Source organism: Cibotium barometz, chromosome 19, assembly GCF_041138505.1.
Source record: "Cibotium barometz isolate CiBa-2024 chromosome 19, ASM4113850v1, whole genome shotgun sequence".
Classification (NCBI taxonomy): Eukaryota; Viridiplantae; Streptophyta; class Polypodiopsida; order Cyatheales; family Cibotiaceae; genus Cibotium; species Cibotium barometz.
Window position 1 is genome coordinate 31,798,727 of NC_141064.1, and position 20,426 is coordinate 31,819,152.

Below are 20,426 nucleotides of genomic sequence, written 5' to 3' on the forward strand. Positions count from 1 at the left end.
TTCCTTGGAAGAACTCCCTCCTTTTTGGATAAAAAATCAATACGGTGACTTCCCTCTCTACCCATATCCCAATGTTCTCCCCAAAGTCCCTTCTCTCATGTCAAGATCCCGTGTGGGAGCATAACGCTGGCACTGAGGAGGATCCCCGTCCAATCCCTATCCCACGTGGGAGTACAACCCATCCCATGTGTAGGAGTACAACCTCAACACCAAGGAGGATCCTTGTCCAATCTTGTTGGTTGGATTTGGGATCACCCAACCCTAGAGATCAAGAGACCACCTTCTTCAACTCTTATAAATACGTCTTTACCTAGACCTACCACCACGGTTTAGATTGTATTTGGTGTCCACACCATAGCTCTTCAAGAGGGTACCCAGCCTGCCCATGGACCTGCCCATGGATGGCGGGCCTACAAACTCACCCGAAAGTATGTAGAGGCCCATCAAAATGGAGCTTGATAAGATGGAAGCTACCCACATTATCTGCCTAGTGGAACACTCAGAGTGGAACTCCCTTATGGTCATCTATCCAAAGAAGACTAACAAAATCCATGTCTGCATGGATTTCTAGCCTCTACCAATAATCAAAGACAAAATTTGCCTTCCATTCATTGACCGGGTGCTAGAAGAAGTTGTTGGACATGTCCTCTATAATTTTATGGATGGGTTTAGTGGCTACAATCAAGGAGCCATCCAGGTTGATGACCAATCCAAGAGACTTTTTTCACGCAATGGGGAACCTACATCTAAACAAATGCCATTTGGGCTATGCAATGCGAAATGCCAATTTAGCAGATAGTTACCAATATCTTTTGGGAGTACCACTTCAATTTCCTCTGTACATTTATAGATGATCACTTCTCTAACTTCACTGGAACTCAACTCATGTTCGCGTAAAGTACTTTGTTTGTGAACATCTTGTGTAGCTAGATCTAGTCTTCAATAATAAGTGTCGGTCCCCCGCTTGTGTCTCAACCCCTTCAAGTGTCAATTTTTGGTCGTCTATTATAGTAGGTCACATAATCTCTGCACATGGTTGACCTTGAGAGAAAATTGTGGTTATCCTCAGTTACCCATCCTTGCAGTTACCTTAAAGGACCCAAATATTATGTGACTAATATTATGTGCAAGCCAATAAATATGGGTTAGACTAACAAACCATTGTCTGTGTCAAGCAGATTTTTGTTGGTGGAAATAAATAATTAAAATCTCATTTAAAAACAAATATAATTTATTAAATATATTAAACTAATTTATTTAAACTAACAAAGCTAATCTTAAAAATACATTTAAAAAACTTAATTACTTTGAGAAAAAAAAAGAAGCACTAAGAGAGAGGGAGAAAACTTTCGTATAATAGAAAATGAAGAAGAGGCGCGATTTATATAGGCCGGGTAGTTCTATCGTACGATATATTTTATAGTACGATTGATTCTATCGTATGATAGAATTTGGGTAAAATTTCTATACCATGAATTATTCCATAAAACGTCAAATTTTAACCTCAAAGTCAAAAAATTTTAAAACTCACTCAAATTTATGCAACCTAGCATATGGGACATGTAAGTCAAGAATGGCAAATAGCAAGTAGCTTTTGGATTCTGTATTTTCAACCTATTTTAAAAGGGTACAGAATGCAATCAATTGTAACCATACATTGCCAAAGGATCAAGCCAATCTTAGCTATCTTGTGGTTCAATTTAAGGAACCAAAAAAGTTTTTGAAAGTTTATGAGTATCCAAATTTTATAAAATGATCAAGTAGAACTCGTAGGCTAAACATGAGTCAAATAGCTAGTGGCTTAGGGAGTCTAAGTATGGTTCAAAGGCGTAACATGTCCAAGGAATTCATGTTGTAGTTCAAAGAGTAAGCAAGCCATAGAAAAACTCTTCTAAGTGCTCACTGCTAGAGCAGCATTGTTATTAATTATAAGGGTGAGGAATGAACTTTGACTTGATATACCATCTTAGACCAGTGAAAGAAAATGTTGAGGATTGAGGAGATCATGTTCCCAAGAGCTCAAGAGGGCTAGGATTAAAAGGTTGTCTTGTTGCTATTGGAAGTACTACTAGATATATCATTGTATATATATCCACATCCTCATAGTCTCATTGGATTTATCATTGTACAAACCATGTATTTTCGGTCCTTTGATGTAGTACATCAGTCATTTGAGTTATTTTGCTACTTTAGGTTGTGGTTTATGGTGGCCTTCTCCTTTACTTTGTTTACTATGTCATGGGCATTAAGTTTAATTGTAGGTTAGCTAAATTCTGGTGATCCTTCTGGGGAAGGCCCTTCCCCCATCTTCTATTCTAGGGTTAGGGTCTATTATGGTTTCTCGATTTCTAGGGTTTTGTTATCAGAGTTTTGCAATGTTGCTAATCTTGGGTTTAGTCTTCTTACGAATGGGATACCAAGCAAATTTTTGTTAGAAATAGATGCATTTGCCTATTCATGGGCGCCATTTGTATTGGACCCAAAGTCTTAGCTTTACCAACAGTCTAACAATTCTAAGGTAATGAAGGACATTTAAGTCTACTTGTGCAAAATTATTACCTACTGATCAAGGAAAAGTTCCATATGTACACTGTGTGAAGTTTGCACACTATGAGGGAATGTTCGGTGATCCATGGGATCTGGAAGTTGCAGATAAGATGTGTGCCTTTGGAAGTGAAGTCGTTGAACTTCCACATATTACAACATGTATGTTAATAGTGGTGGTTGTGTCTTCTCGAAGTTGTCAACAAAACTGGTCAATGTTTGACTTCATTCATTCAAAGCATTGTAACAAACTAAAGCCATCACGAGAGATGCATACCTTGTGTAAACCAAATAATTAAAATCTTAATTCAAGAAACAAACATAATTTATTAAATAAATTAAACTAATTTATTAAATAAATTAAACTAATTTATTTAAACTAACTAAACTAATCTTAAAAGTACATTTAAAAAACTTAATTTCTTAAAGCAAAAAAAAAAGCACCAAGAAAGAGGGAGAAAACTTTTGTACGATAGAGAATGAAGAAGAGGCATGATTTATATAGGCATGGTAGTTCTATTGTATGATATATTTTACAGTATGATCGATTCTATCATATGATAGAATTTGGGTAAAAATTTCTATACACAAATAATTCCATAAAAAATCAAATTTTAACCTAAAAGTCAAAATTTTCCAAAAATTTAGGCAATCTAGCATATGGGACATGTAAATCAAGAATGGTGAAGGTCAAGTGGCTTTTTAGATTATGTATTTTCAACCTATTTTAAAAGGGTAGATAATGCAATCAATTGCAACCATACATTACAAAAGTTGATTAATCTAGTAAAGTTCACTCTTTACTATTTTGAGTTTAAGATGTTGCTAAGGATTAAGCTAATCCTAGCTAACTTGTGGTTCAAGGTGTAAGTGGCTTAAGGAACAAAAAAAGTGTTTGAAGTTTATGAGTTTCCAAATTTTATACTTAAAAGATCAAGTAAAACTTGTAGGGTAACCATAAGTCAAGTAGTAGGTGGCTTAGAGAGTCTAAGTATGGTTCAAAGGAGTAAGATGTCCAAGGAACCCATGTTGTAGCTCAAAGAGTAAGCGAGCCAAAGAAAAACTCTTGTCAATGGTCACTGCTCTAGCAGAATAGTTATTAATTATAAGAGCGAGGAATGAACTTTGACTTGATATATCATCTTAGATCATTGAAAGAAAATGTTGAGGACTGAGATCATGTTCCCAAGAGCTCAAGACGACTAGGTTTAAAAGCTTGTCCTTTTGCTAGTGGAAGTACTACTAGGCCAAGATGGATTCTACTTAATAGTTTAATAGGAGAAGTACAAGAGCTTTTGGATGCAATATAGCTAGGGTAAAGTTATTTCCTAGAAACATATGTTTACAACATGAATGCTAGACTAATATTTGGGGACAAGGTTGTGCGCATAGCAATATTGTGGATTGGAAGAGTATCCCTAAGATTGCAAGAGCACTAAAAATGCATAGTATGGAACGTGTGTGTGCTTTTTCCAAGTGTTGAATAATGGAAGTGAAAAGTGAAGAGACTCACGTTAATCTTTGGATTTATAGAAGTGGCATGTGTATGTATGTATAAGAATGTGTTTTGTTCTTAGATGAAACTTAAGAAGTTAAACCTGGTTACTAGTAGCTTGGGCTTGATTTGTCATTGAGGATGAGAATGTCTCTACCTTTGATTAATGGGGTAACAAATTGGCAAGGATTAAGGTTGGAAAGGTCCATAGCTCGAAAAAAAAAAAGCACACATTAATTCTGATGGACCCAAGTTTCTAATTTTATCTCTCTGTGCAGGACTTGTTGAAGGGAATCAACACTAGATTGACACACGAGTGACCTCGGCCACTCCCAAGTTGCCCACACCCTGTTTCAGCTGACAGCCCTCCACAAGGGGTACAGTCGTCCATTCCTTGCTGTTTTGACTTGTGTTTTCGAGTTTTTGCTCTGCTTCTAATTTGGAGATGTTATCAAATGAACATTGATGTTTTGGCTTATGCTTTGCTTCTTTGAGGGCATTATAGAAACCATAATTCTGCAAATTAATGGTGTAAGGGTGTGTTTTAGCCTCAAAATGTAATTAATGGGCTGTGTTTTAACCTTCTTAACAAGCATGTTCTTGAAGCTATGCAGAAGCTTCACTGATAAATTTTAAGAATGTTAGGACGTTATTTGCAAATGGCATTTTGCAACTTGTTCTTTCATCTTACACAAAGGTTTAGTGTAGTGTAGAATGCATTGATTAATGAGCACGCTGTCAATAGGGTCAATTAATCATAAACTCACAATTGGTTTAAGTGAGAGTCACTAGAAAGTTATCGACATGTCAAAGAAACTTTTAGGCAGACTTGAGAACATTAAATTCAAAGTGCTAGAGCCACATGAAGCATTCCAAGCTAGTGGTCCATCACCCACATGAATTAATGTGATCTCATGAAGCAATAATAAGCAAAGCACACTGGATTTAACTTCTTAATAGTGTGTTTATCTTTCTAGTGGCCCCAAAAAGTAATGCAAACCCTGATAGTAGAGTTGATACAAATTGAGCTAAAAATTGACAACCTTTTTTTAAATTATCAATAGAACAACACTCTTATGAGGTGATAAGCATTTATTCTGAAAGAAGATACATTTATGTAGAAAATTTTCTTCATGATTCCAAACCACTGGGGTTTCCAAATAGCATCCAAAAAACCTGTTCCATAATACCAGCTAGAGTATACCTCCCAGTCCCACACTTGTAGCCTTGTTGTTGCATGATGTGAAGAAAGATAGCAAGTTACAATCTTCTTTTTGTAAACATGCCATCTGTCAGTTTGAGACCAAAAAATGATAATAGGCAATTAGCAGGCCCTTAGGGCACCCAACAGTTAGGCATAAATACACAAATATGACCCTCTTAACATGGGTTGGAGCTCAAAAAGGGGAGTCTTCACAGGGTGCAAAACTTGAGCTACTAAGATGCATAAGCAGCATGCGTACAACGCACATCAGTCATCGCTGGGCAAACTGTGTACCCACTTGCACATACTCCTTTATGCTAGTGAGCGCTTCATCGCACTATGATGGGCATAAAGACTTATGCTATCAGTCTATCTATATGCCAATTTGACAAAGCAATGCTACTCCTTGTAAAATCCAAAAGTCGGGAGTAGTGCGTGGATTGATCCTCAAGCTCACATTAAGCACAAAATTGGATGAAGCGCCAGTGGTTGTAAGAACTCCAGCCCTCACATGAGTCTTGTACAAGGGGCACTGGTACTCATCAAAGGGCGGCTTGTAATTTACAATCGGAATCAAGTGAACAATTGGCAATCTCGAATGCATTTCACCTGGCATAATTTAACACAATATTAATGCCATTTGTTGGTCTTTAAATTTTGGTCACCTCAAGAGAGATTCATTAATCAAGGCTAAAAGTTATCAAAGAGAACACGTTATACAGATTACATAGACGTACCAGGGAAGGCCTCTGCCAAACATTGGAGGTCACGGTCCCATCTCGCCCCATCAAGGTATAGGCCGCTCACATAAATCCCATCAGAAGGTGCACTTGTTACATCCTCTTCATTCTCAAGGTCCAGTACTTGGAACCCAAAGTTGAGTGTATCAATGGGTATCTGATATTTTCTAGCATGTAACTGAAGGGCTCCTGTCATAAATCCCTGTAATCCAGCATGGTGTTCCTAATTTAGAGTGTAGTGACATGGGAAATGAAGTTTGATAGATACTTTCATGCATGCATGCAATCCAGTTGGTGTTCCTGATGTAGAGTGTAGCGACATGGAAAATAATATCGACACATACTTTCATGCATGCATATATACACATGCACGCACACACATGTACATGCGTACATATGTACATACACAAGTATATTCATTTACATTAATTTGGGGTCAAGTACATTGGTAATGATGCCACCTGTGGAAAGAAAAGTCCGGGCAACCAAAAGCACTTCGGCTCACCATTCTTGATCCACGAGCGCATGAATCCAATTCTTTTGTGAAAATCTAAAACCCAAGATGTTAGCGGCTTGAGTGATGGGTAAGAGACTGCTGTCCATAAAGTTGGGACCTGATTATTTAAGAAGCTCAGGAACATGTTCTCCAATTCGGAGGACATGACCACAAGACCCTTGACAGCTCGCTGAAGTTCTCGCAAAGTCGATTTCATCACATTAAGAAGCCTGTTGAATCGATCACATTCCTGTGAAGAACCCAAGTGACATTATTTAAAAGAGCTCATTTCTCTCCCAAGGCATTGAATAATCTATATCCATAGAGATATTATTAACTTAATCAATCTTATAAAATCACCACTTAAAAAGGAACCTTAGAAAATATTTTAATGTTTTCACCACTACCCAAGACTGATTCTCAGGTGTACGCCCTGAACCTGAAGAATATGTTTAATGCAATAGGGCCCCCAGCTGTTGTTTTTCTAGGATTCAATTAATTCTAACAGAATATTCCTTAAGTATTTCTGTATTGGGTAGCTTACTTAGCCTAGAAATATTGCAATTAGACTTGAACATCCATAAGCATAAATATACACACCCAATGTTTTTTTTATTTTTTATTTTTTTTTTCAGGAAAGGGACTTCTATTAATGTTTTACTCCAAGTACAATACTACAGTCATAATAATGTGATTTTTTACACATCAATGTTTTACTCCAAGTACAATCATAATAATGTGTGAGAGTATAAAGTTAAAGGAACTCAATGTAAGCAAGAGCTGGGCTATAGATACCCAGATCCTCTGTGCTCCTCTGCACTCCCATAAGCAATGCTGTTTCAAGATAAATTTTGATTCCCCTGGAGTTGCCAATCAGGCTTTTGACAAGCACCCTCTTCCTATGGGTTCCAAGAAGATTTCCTTCTTCAGATTTCAGCTCGGTTTTGACCCAGTAATGAGGATCAATGCATGAGCACAGGGTTTACTTTAGCCTGTTGGCCTCAATAGGGGCTGCTTCCGAGGAGGTTTTGGAAGTCCCTGCTGTTCCAAGGCAGTATGTAGGTAAAGGCAGTAGTCGTGTGTTATTCTTATTAATTGAAAGATTTAAAAAAGTGGAAAATGGATACCCACCTTGTGCCCACTTCATTACACACTTTCCGGCGGGGACACGGGATTCGAGCTGACTCACTTTGGATAGATGATTAGTCTTTCATGTCCAATGGCATTCGGATACCGGGCACCCCACCACAGAGAGCTCAGCTGTGACACCACCACCCTTCTCATACCCCGTCCAAGGATGACAATCCCATCTGCTCTCAGAGCCCCCAACTCCTCTCTCTAAAATGGCACCACTGCCGTTGTCTCCTTTCCACTAGCTCCATCTCCCACATCCCATCGGCAGTCATTTCCCCTCAATTTCCAGGATCCCCACCCTTTTAATATTCCTCCTCCAGGCTCCTTGTTTGGAAATCATGGGCTTTGGCAGGCCTTGCCTTCCTCCTCCTGCTTGATGTGGGTAACCGTCCTTGTGCACACTTCATTACACACTTTCTGGACACGGGGGATTAGGGCCGACTCACCTCAGCCTCCATCATCCAGATGATTGTTATGTAGTGATAGATATTGATGAGTGTCATTGTGGATGGATGACTGTCATGGGCTTTGACCTAACCATATACACCATGCAGCGACCATGGAGGTCACCCATCTCCATGGTTAGTAAGGCAAGGATAAAACCACCATCGCATCGCTTCGGGCAGAGGTCAATTATCTGCAATCGCCCTCTCTTCTTTTGCTAGCATTTGGAGACCACAAAAAGTGGAGATTTCGGTTAGTACTTTGTCTTGCTCTCTTGGGAATGGGATGGTCACCATGCAGCGACCATGGAGGTCACCCATTTCCATGCTTAGTAAGGCAAGGATAAAACTGCCATCGCATCGCTTCGGGCAGAGGTCAATTATCTCCAATCGCCCTCTCTGCCAGCACCAGCATGTCCAAATGCAGTCAAAGGTCCTCCTTCCCACCACAAAGCTGCCACCCAAGCCACAAAAAAATAGAGAAAAATGGGAAAAAATACGGGGAGTGAGGAAAAATGAGAAAACACCTACAAGGGAGGGCACACCCACAACAAAGGCCTTGGTGTCAACATAAAGACAGGAGATGACTTCTAACATCAACAAGATCATTGTATATATAGCATGTTTTGGCAATATACAATTGATTAGGTCTATATCGCCTCCTCTTCTATGTCTTTGCTAAACATAGGATTAGCGTTAATCTTCTTTGCTTGGCATTAATCAAGAACATGCTTCCGCGATGCATGGCACATTGGTATCAAAGCTTAGGTAGTCCTAGGACAGCCCTTAGCTTACGTTTTGTGCGTGCTGAATTAGGGTTTGCATTTTAGGGTTTGTAGACCAAAATTAGGGTTTTTGTACTTGGCATGAGTTTAGCCCTAGCAACACTGTTTTCAGCCCCAGATTCAATGTGGAAAGTGGAAAAACTAAATTAGGATTTCTATTTCTAGGTTTCAGTCCATTTTTGCATGTAGCATAGGTTTATGTACGGTAGGATCTGCAAAAGACTTAGCCTAGGTAGGAAAAGACTTCTTTTTGTTACTCCCTCTACCAAAACCTCACCTCGATGGAGAGCAAAGATGCTTGGAAAGAAGAGTTACAACATTTACGACATGAGTATGAGATGCAAAGTTGTTGGAGACGGGAAGATGAAGAATGATACAAAGGGGAACAAGAACAATTCAAAAAGGAACAAGAGTGCCAAGCCCAGTACGAACAAATCATGGCCGAGTATAGGCAACAACTCATAGAAGAGGACCATTGGCAACACGAGAAAGAAGCACATCAAGTAAAGCTTCCGAAGAGGTGCATCAAGCCCAGCTTCTGAACATGCAAAATTTGGCACAACTGAAGGCCAAGGAGGAAGTACCAAGGGTTGTGAAGCAGCCCAAAACCAAGAGCGTTGACGCAACGAAACGAGAGCTTATAAGACGAGGTCTCGGGAGGAGATGTGATCATAGAAAGAGGTGTTTCCGATCAACAGAACTACGAAGTGTTTTTCCACTGCTTTTAGATGTACTTTGATGAGAGCCTCTCGTTTTGAGGGTTCTCCAATATAAGATAAAATAATGGTTTTCACAAAAAAAAAGCGAGTGGACACACACACATGAGACTCATCAAAACAGGATACCTAAGATTTCTTCGGTACAATATGAAAGACAACTAACTGTAAAAAGATCTGCATGAAAACATTCCACCATCAAAACAGGATACCTAAGATTTCTTCTGTACAATATGAAAGACAACTAGCTGTAAAAAGATCTGCATGAAAACATTCCACCATACCTGCATGAGAACAACTGCAAGGGGACTGATTTGCCCATCTGGACCCAGAGCAGAGGTGGAATGCCCCTCCACATCTTTCAGTAATTCTGGCAGGCCCCTCGTTATCTCTTCTGCTATCTCAGCTACAATCTGATCAGAGCTCTTACTTCCACCTCCACTGGTTGCTCTTGGCTGTATGCTTGCTACAGTACTCAGAATCTTATTGCTTTCATGCAACTGAAAAGTTAAGTTGGCATTCTCATGCATTCCAAACACGTCAGGACCTTCTGCAGAGGGTAAGGACTTTATATACTCTACATATGAAATGTATCTTCCTTCAGGCTGAGAAGTGTATATTTTTGAAGGCGTAAAAGAGTAAGAATCTGAAAGGACATCTGGATTGTAGAAGCGGCGAAGGGTGCTCATCAAACATCTGCGGTCAAGATCGTCTATTACTCTACCCCCATATGTGATCTCGCCTGCATACATACAGAAAAATTTTAACTACTGTTATTTAACACCGGAATCAACCTCCATTGATTATTTAAGGGTCATTTAAACATTCAAAATGCATAATTTAGTCTTCCAATATCCTAGACAGACACCAATAGAGATTATGCATAGTTAATGCTATGATAAAATTCAGGTACCTGTTACATAAAGCAAAGCTGGCCAAGGGATCTCAGGCTGCTCTTGCAAGAACATCCTCAATGTCTGGAGGGCACAATCTAAGTCACTGTTATTGAAATCATATCTCACGTTCCACCCCAGTGGACCAAATTTCCTCCTTTCTTGCACAACTGCATTCAGAAGCCTCCTGAATCAGTCAATTTAAGCTTGATATTTTATGTAACATTGTCCATGTTATGGTTGTAAATCAAGAATACATTATGCAATGTGATCTATTAAGAAATGTGACACGAAGGGTCCATGTACTTCGGAGACTAGACCTGCATTGTTGTGTGGAGCACAAGTCCCCTTGAATTTATGCCATACATGTCTAAACATACAAAATCAAATCAGATCACATGGACGTTTGGTACTGTATGAGAGAAGTCAAAGTACACTCAAATTGTCCACATCAGAAAGTCTAGCCTTCCAATCCAATAAACCATATTCTGCTCAAAAAGTGGTGTTCGTGAAAGGTAAAACCATAGATATGTCAACATGTAATGCTATATAGAAGCACCCATTTGTATCAAAAAGTGGACACTAGAAGCCATGAGAGCACAACCAATATGGAGGCCACTAAAAATAGAAGCTTGCTTCAAGTCTCAATGATGTGCCCCTCTAGGGCCCTCACTCTGTTCAAGGCATCCGAGCCATGGCTCTGGAATAGTGTAGGATGTGTCTCTGCACACTATACGTATGAGCTTCTTCTTATTGTTTTTCACAGCCATGGATGCTCCATCGCTTGATCTCGAGCTCTGGAAACCAGGCACAGATACAAAGAGCCCATGATGATTTTCCACCTGTATAGGGGCTGCTGCTGCTGCCACCACCAAGGCGTTGTCTCTCAAGCTCACAAAGCGCACCCACCCTCTCCAAAGAGCATGTATGGAAATATATGCACTAAAAGAAAGGCATTTTTGGCCTAGTTTTCTCTCCAATTGCACCTTTGATGATTTACAAGCTCTCTAATCAATCTCTCAGTTATAATGGTAAAAACAATAGTGGATGGCCTACTAACAGATGTGAAAATTTGAAGACTCATACGAGGGACACAAGTAAGTTTAGCAGTCAAGAATTTCTCATTTTTTACAACTCATTAAGAAAATCTCAAAGTCTAAATGATCCGCAGTTTGGATTGAACTGAGCTCCCCATACTCTCCCAAGCTGTGCACATGTGCACCTGCTCATTCTGCCTGCCATTCACTTCAACTCCTCTCTTTGCAGCTCTCCAGGCTCCTCCTGCTCGCCATTTGGCTTGCCCCCATCCTCTCTGCACACACCTCCTCCTGCCCGCCATTCACCCGCCTTGTTCTCTACCTCTTGCCATCTTCTCCCCTATGTCCTGTGCAGATAAGTCCTTCCTCCTGCCTCTCCTGCTTCTTTGCCTGCGTCAACATCTGGAAGTCGGCCACCCATCCCTTGATTGGCATTATGGCTTTTGCACAAGCCAATCTTCTCCACTCCCACAGGCTGTGAGAACTATTCACAAGACAAGCTCCCCATCCTCCAAAGTCACATCGACATAGAAATGAAGACAATTCTCATTGGGAGAGTCTCTGGCTCTCACCCCGCCCGTTCACAAGTTAGACACTGGCTTCTGGGAGCCCTCCCATCAGGACTGGCTGTGCACTTTCTTGATGCACATTTACTTGGATGAGAGTTCTTCCAAGTAAATGTGCATCTCATCCCCGAAAGCCACATCTCATGCACTTGCTTGCAATCCTTTTCCCCTTGGCCCGTGGAAATTCTTCTTCTTTGAGTACTGGTAGTCTGGTTGGACTTTGATCCTGTGGGCAGAGGATCAGCACCTTATTCTGATTTCTCTCAGATTTCCTGCTCTTCCATGGGTTTTTTGGAAGCTGTTGGCTTCCATAGGAGCCACATTTGGTCAGGTCCTAGAAGTACTTGTCCTTCCAAGATTACCTTCATCTCGATTACCTGTCCTTCCAAGCTTACCTTTGTCTGCTTCCACAGCGGTTATGCCACTTCTGATGGAGTACGTCGAATTTTTGTTCTTGCTCATTTTGGCTTCCAGTAGGGTCGTCTTGCTAGAGATTGGAGATTGTCCCAGATCCAGAGGCCTCATTTACAGGTCGGTGTGTTGGTACTCATCAGATATCTCCCCACTACAACCGTTCCTACACCTCAACATACTACACAACTATGGTTGATCGTTAGGGATGGTAGGCATCGTAGGGACCCCACCCTCTGCTGGCGCATGAGCATTCAGTGGAACACCCTAACCCCTTTGCATCCCTGGTTAAACACAACGGTGATTCTGCACGTGATGGGGATGCGTTGCAGTTGGGTTGTCATGGTGATGAGGATGCATTGCAGCTCGAATTGCAGCTCGAATGTAATGATGATGATACATCACGCTATGCATTGCAGTTGGATTGTAATGATAATGATACAATTTGCTCCCTCTCCCATTCTTGAGAAGGCAAGGATTTCTCCCCGGAATGGGAAGGAGAGGTGGACCTCTCATTGGCGCATTTACCATCCCTCACTTATGCGAGACACCTTCCTACCTCAAAGGGGGGTCCTTCTACATCGACCACAAGATCTGGTTGTACCTTTCAGTCCTTGTCCTTTTTCTTTTTCTGGGAAAAAGATCCTTCTATTAGTTACCTTACCAAAAAGCTTAGAATCTGGGCAGGGAGAGTGATGGAAGCTCGACCCCTCCTCAGCAGGATCGCCAGAATTTAGCTGACCTGTAGCAAAGCTTAATTCCCACGGCTAAACAAATAATGAACAAAGTAAAGAAACAGTCTGGAATGATTTCTTGCCTTCAAGAGTAGGGGAAACCCCTTTTATACAAAAAGCAGTAGGCATTACATGTGGGATAACTCACACACACCTCATGATTTCACACGTGCACACCATGGTCAACCTACCCCCCTCTACACATGATGTGTATTGCCGAGCATTTCTACTCAGATGCAAAGCTCTGGAGGCAGGTGGTCTTATGTATTAGAGATCTAGGACACCATGGCTCTGCCCCTCACGTGTATTGCTGAGCATTTCTACTCAGATGCAAAGCTTTGGAGGCAAGTGATAGATGCATAGAGGTCTCATGAATTTTCTGTTGGCTCAGAGAGTGTGGCATCGGCATTGCATCGTGTCAGTGTATTTCTTTCCCTGACTAGCCTTAGGCCCGAGATCCTCCCGTAGTTACCATTTTTCATTGCCCGTAGGTGCTTTTTATCTGCCCATAGGCGATGCCGCTGAGGAAGCACCTTGTGGGGTTTTGAACCCAAGACCTCTTGGTCCTAGGCAAACACCTTCACCACTTGGGCTAACACCTCATTGGTACAGTGTCAGTGATTTTTACCAAAGGATGGCCTTACTTAGGAGACATAAGGACATTGATCATGAGAGGGCTATTAGGCTCAGGTTCTCTGAATTATAGAGGGAATACCCCACTGCCCAATGGATTGCAGATACTTTATGTACTGTTAGGGTTGAGCTTTCAGTACTCCCTGGAGCACATTGGAGTATCGCTACCATGCCCAAGAGTCATTTTGGATCCAGATGGAAGGTTGATGCAATTAACAGTTCTTTGCTAGCCATGGCCCATCACATAGCAGAGAAAGTGTAAGAAGACAATTGCAGGATACTTAGGGCACACTTCATTCGGCTCCATCTTTGGTGAGGCGGATTGCCTCTGATTTTTATCATTAATATTGAGCCGCATACCTTCCACCATAGAAGGATAGAGCATGGCGGAAGGTTTGGTCCACTTTGCATCAGACAGTATGGAGGACCTGTGTACTTCACTTGATGAACCCTTCTCTGCATAGGAGTTTAGGCAGTCACTCCATGCATTACCTCAAGTAAGTAATCAGTGTCCATGGGATGATGCCTGTCACCGACCTTTTTTGTGACATTTTGGGATTGCTTTGGGGAACATATTACCATGGCCTTCAGGAGATGTGGAACACAGGGAGTATGCCTTCTTCTCTTACTGAGGATCTTATTCATCTTATTCCAAAAGGTGGTGATAAGACGAATATTGGTCAATAGAGGCCTATCACATTGCTTGGTACTGCCTACAAAATACTTTCCAAGGTAGTAAGCATGATGTTGCAGCTAGTATTGTAGGATGTGATTCATGATATGCAGAATGGGTTCCCTGAAGGAAGAAGCATATTTGATAATATCTTTTTCTTTTTGGGAGGTGGTTGAATGAGCTAAGGAAAGCAACCAGCCCCTAGCCATCTTATTGCTGGACTTTGAGAAGACATATGATAGAGTTGATTAAGATTTTCTTGAAGGATCCCTTAGATGCATGGGATTTTCTCAGGATTAGATCGAAGGTGTTTCATGCTTGTATTGGGATGCTCATACTAGTGCGCTCGCATATGGCGGTAGAAGTGATCACTTCCGGATCTCACATTCTATACAACAAAGATGCCCCTAAGCCCCCTTGTTATATCGCATTGTTGCCAAGGCTATCAGCATCTTTCTTTGCCTCACTGTTGGAGCTTTTGGTTGGGTTTGCCTTTGCGCGGTGAGGACAAGCCTTTGGACTCTGAGCTTGCTGATGATATTGCAATGTTCCTCGAGGCCTCACACATATGTTTATGTTCCTTTCGAATTGCATTGGAGGAGTTTTTCCTAGCTGTAGGGGCTCTCATTAATTGGAATAAGACTATTGGTTTTGGATTGGTGACTCGCAGAGAGTCAACTGGGGTGCAAAGCTCGGGTTTACTTGGATTGACAGAGGTTTCTGTATTGCTAGATACTTGGGGTTGATATATCGCCTACACAACAACAGTGCACACCAGTACTTATGAGCATAAGGAACCAAGTATTGCTTGCCTGAGCTAGGTTCATTGCCTCATGTTGGTGCTTCTCTTGTGGGTGCATTAGCCAGCTGCAGAGATTGGTTTGCAACTTTCTCAGGTTTGGATGGTACACTTGACACTCGGGCTAGAATTACTTGGGAGACTATTATACGCCCAGACATGACGGGGGGCTGAATATTGTAGATCCTAATATACAATGCACAACATTACTTTGCAAGTTAGGGGCCAGAGGCTTCCTTCTAGGCACTAAGCCTTGGAGGATTATTTTAATGTTTCACATCTTCGGATGTATGCCTCATGGTGCTGGAGATGGGATGCTCTCGTCTTTACTGAGGTAGAGTATAAACGGCACCTTCCTCTCACTTATAGCGGCCATTATCAGAGCCTGGAGCAGCATGAGACCTTTTTTGAGAGAGGCTTCCTAGATCGAAGGATGAGGCTCACAGACAGCCCATTATGTGGAATGACCTCATTAGAGATGAGGTTGGGTGACCTTTGGGTGTGTTTGGATATATACAGTGGCTAGGTTGGGAGAGATGTCGACAGTTATTGCTTGGGAGACTTTTAAAAGTCTTTCTACGGATTGAAGACTTACATCCTCCCAACACCAGAGGGAGTCTTAAACGGATCAAATAGATTGATGCAACTATACCTCATGAGTGGATTTACGATCAACATCATCCTAGGTGGCTGGGTGTTTTCTCCAAGACAGGAGTGCCATTACAGATGTTAGCCTTGTTGGATGAGAAGGGAGATTGTATTTTTTATATTATCCACTCAGGATGGAGATTGATAAGATGTGACAGGTAGGAGATTATTCTACGCACTGCCCTTCATCCAATGAGAGTAGCTCGTTGCCTAGGGAAGCACTAGCATGTTGACCCTCCACTTGACATTGTGACCGGATGTGTTATCAAATATTTTCATTGGGATCCTGGTGAGGGGGAGTGGATTGATGCAACCAATCCAATGAAGAGTTTCCTTTTTCAGCTACCATAATGCTAGGCTCCTTTTACTTGGACAGATTCAGAGGACTCCTACACTTAGGCCACTCTGGGAGAGTTATGAGATCACCCCATTGTTTAAAAATAGATTTTGCTACGGACTTTGGCACTCATACAGGAGGAGCCAGATCTTTCACTTCTTTTGGTTATTCTTACATGGTGGTCTCCCCATTAATCGGTTGGGGGCTTATTTTGGTGCAGACCTCTCCTAGGAGAGTTATGAGATCACCCCATTGTTTAAAAATAGATTTTGCTACGGACTTTGGCACTCATACAGGAGGAGCCAGATCTTTCACTTCTTTTGGTTATTCTTACATGGTGGTCTCCCCATTAATCGGTTGGGGGCTTATTTTGGTGCAGACCTCTCCTGCCCTAGATGCTCAGTAGCTTCTGAGATAGTACAACATTGCATATGAGGGTGCAAAGCTGTCATAGGATTTGGGGTTCTATAGCTCAGCTTATGAGTAGATTGAGAGAGATACCATCTATGTTACTACTTGGGGTGCTATTGCTTGGTCGCTTAGTCTGGTCCACTATATTTTTTGAGGGTAGGGATTTGGACACCACCATAATGATATGTAGAGGTGTGGCCCAACGTTGCATTCTACTAGATATTCCTCATATACTGTATAGAACACCTCTATAGAGGATGGATACTACTTGGGAGATAATTGCCAGTATCACAGCTTGGCAGATTTGGAGGGCCAAATGCATAGAGGCTATATAGAGAGCATTTGGATATATGACACTCCATGCATTTGTACTACATAGGGAGATATTATTCACATTCTTATGGCCACATGATATCGTATACAGGGACCATCCACATCTGCACAAGTGAAGTGAAGTGTTTTCATGAGGGAGTGGGATCAAGGGGTCTTTTTCTCATCGACCCCCAGAGGACTCTCTTGGCACCTTTGTGCCTCAGATTGGTTGAGATCATCATATATTCTGGGATGAGGATTTTTGTTTTCGCTTCTAGCCGTGACTTTGTATGGTCTATTCATACTTAATAGAAGTCTCTTTTCTGCAAAAAAAAAGAGAGAAAAAGAAACAGAAAATCTGACCTGCATGAAAAAATGATATAGCAAAAACAAGCTTCTTCCAAGGACCCTTCTTTGTGCAACTGTCCAGGATCTCATCAGAGTAGTTTGCATATGATTGTAATAAGTTAGCTCGCACTCCTTTTGGTGGCTCATTTGTAATTTTGATCCCGTTCTAATTTAAAAAAAAAGTCATTAAAATTTTTCTGGGAGCAGATTTTACATTCACATTTATAATAGTGAAGAACATGAAGAGGTTTTCAATTATTTCAACAAAACAAGAAAAATGTGTGCATGTGCGGGCCTTACCACAGAATGTAACACAATGCACATAATTAAAAATAGCTTGTCATAGAACATGTTAAGGTACAAAAACCACACCAATTCTCACAAAAATATTCATCCATGTTTCTGTAGTGAGATTAACAACCTACTGCTAGAAGCACCATTTTGTGAAAATAATGAGAATACCTGCAGTACTGGGACTGGGAATTCTTTGCAGGGAAAGGAAGTGAGCCATAGACGGAATTCTGGATGAATGTCAGAAGCTTCAGGCAGAAACCTTTCAATTATTCTTTCCATTGTTTGCATCCAAGAGCTGGCTAAATGGCAGTTTTGTAAACACACCCAATCACCAGTCTTTCTAGACTTCGAGACAAGCATTTCAGCAATGGGCCCCTGGCCCTGCCCCAATGATATAATATGCAGCCTTTCCCCAGGCTTCCGGTCCACTCTCTCACCAAATCTTTGAAGTATGCCCGTAGGATCTGCTCCTGTTGAAAGTATGAAGATAATGGGAGTTGTGTTTGAGGTGTCTTTGAATACCTCTTCAAGCTGCAAAGGAATGCTTCCAACAAACTGGCTGCCTAGATTCTCCTTTATAAACACCTCACAAGCATAGACAAACTTTTCCTCTCTAAGACATTTAAGCAGGACTAGTCGTTGAAATGGTTCAAGCTTTTTATCCCATTCATTTGGTAATGGTGAGTTGTGTGGCTTGGCGATCTCCATGAAAGACTTCCACCCATTCAGGTTGGTTGCAATGTTCTTGGTCAGTCCTGCAAAAGTATCCTTGGAAACCTCTTCAAGTGCACAAGCATTGTGCCAAACGGTATCAGAAATCCATTTGGGTGCAGGATTCGGGAGTCTTTCTTGCTTAGCTCCTGTTGCAGTGGAGCTACGTAACAGAAAGTTCCATTCAATCTCTCTTATTTTCCCTGATGATCTCATGATCGAAGTGCAGATGAGAAGAGAAAAGGTGAGCTTATGTTCCTCAAAGAGTCCCCGGCTCACATTCAGGTAGATAAATTCTGTGATGAAGTTGATCAGTATGCTGAGCCTTGCATCTAGTTCATCTGTCTTCTCACTCACATCAATGCAGTGGTTAAAAAGCTGGCAAAAAAATGTAAGTGAATATTGATACATCGAATCAATAAGAGCGAGATCAGATATCACAAAGTACAAAATGGAGCCCCGATTGGCAATCACACGGTACTGTTCTCTTGCAGCCGTGATTTCCTTCTCTGTAATTTCGGCTTGCTTGACTCGTCCTTGTATCACAGATGATGTCAGCTTTGAATTATTGAGAGTGTTTATCAAGACTTCATCATCCAAGATGTTTCCTTGACTCTCCTTCAACAGCTTCAGAATTTTATCTTCTAAGTCCTTAAGCTGCTTCTTATCACTGCTAATGCTCACCACTAAACGATCGTTCTGCTCCTCAAGATCTGCTCTCTCCTTCCGGACTACATCTCCAAGAAGTTGATCTTCCAGACCTTTCATAGTCACGGTGAAGTTCACAAGGGTAACCTTGATGCAGACATCGGGCATGTAGTGGGGGTTTGACAATTTGGTTGTCATGTAGAGTCTAAAATTTGGATCATAATCAACATCAGTGTCACCGAACCTTATAAAAAACTGCCCATTTTTCTGAAAAATCTGAGAGAATCAAGAAAAGGTAGAATTAGGAATAAGTGATTATCAGTACTCAATGATGTTGAGCTTAAACACGTTGGTTTCAAGTATGCATTTGCATGATGTATAACAATGTAAACAGTTCCCTTATTTTCCTGCATCTCACGTGTGTCCACCTGCCCTAAGAGCCCATGTTTCGTTGGAACAAGAGGAAGAGAGGTGCAGCTGTGTGTGTATGTGTGAGAGAGAAAGAAAGAAAGTTATATTAACGTCTACGGAAGACCCCAAGGGCCTATGACACCAAAAGTAATACAATGGTACCATGGATATATTGAGCCATGGAAAACTGAAAGAAAAAGTAAAATGAAACATTTGACAGTACATGTGATCAATAGATGATCCTCTGTAGAGTGAGATATGCTGTGATCAGCTTATGACGATACCCGCCTTGGCTAGAACTGATCTGATGATGGAGTGAATGTCAGGCCTTTGTGATGGGAGCATGTCATGTTGGTGGAGAACCTCACGAATCTATCTCTGTGTGGTGGAGGGACCTGATGCTCTGGGTTGGGGATGTCTAGCTTGCACAATGGATCAAGCTCTCTTGCTAAGAACTGAGCGTGGGTACGGGTGGTGGGCTGTGATGTTGTAGTAGAGGAACTGTTGTGGGCAGTGGATTCCGATGTGGATGTGTGTACCACAAAGAAATATGTGATAGCTCTCTGTGATGTGTCCTGTCGGAGCCAGGGATGTGTCTCAGCATGCTGCCTCAACACTACGTCCCTGTGTCGTCTAAGCTCCATCAAGTACATGCCCAAGCACCTTTGATCCTCAAATTGTATCACCCATGAGGAGAGGACATGCAATGAGGCCCATTATATGTTCAGTTGCCCGGCTTACTACGAGATACGGGGGAGATTCCATTGCCTCTTTCGAGAGGGATTCGGAAACCTTCACCGATTGTGAAGGTGTCCTACCTCCAATCAGGAATGGGCGCATACTAGCGGAACCACTGAATTCCAAAGATCATGTCGCACCCGAGAAGGGGCGAGATGATGAAGTCCCTTTGAAACTGAGTCTTCTGGATTGTGAAGGCAAACTCTTGAGCTTTCTGGGAAATATGGGTACGTAGGCTGGGAGTGAATCCGTCCACGTCCAAATG

General features: G+C 41.5%; 1 protein-coding gene across 1 annotated transcript in view; it reads right to left on the minus strand.

Annotated features, from left to right (window-relative positions):
* Nucleotides 1-5,130: 5,130 nt before the first annotated feature.
* LOC147628461 (uncharacterized) overlaps nucleotides 5,131-20,426 on the minus strand; it is a 128,893-nt gene continuing 113,597 nt past the window's right edge. Inside the window, exons 17-23 of the mRNA XM_086813611.1 lie at nucleotides 17,822-19,288; nucleotides 17,375-17,525; nucleotides 10,471-10,620; nucleotides 9,842-10,299; nucleotides 6,445-6,729; nucleotides 5,981-6,185; nucleotides 5,131-5,852 (exon numbers count right to left, since the gene is read on the minus strand). Coding sequence (XP_086669737.1) covers nucleotides 5,617-5,852; nucleotides 5,981-6,185; nucleotides 6,445-6,729; nucleotides 9,842-10,299; nucleotides 10,471-10,620; nucleotides 17,375-17,525; nucleotides 17,822-19,288 — 2,952 coding nt within the window. The 3' untranslated portion in view covers nucleotides 5,131-5,616. The remainder of the gene's footprint in view (nucleotides 5,853-5,980; nucleotides 6,186-6,444; nucleotides 6,730-9,841; nucleotides 10,300-10,470; nucleotides 10,621-17,374; nucleotides 17,526-17,821; nucleotides 19,289-20,426) is intronic.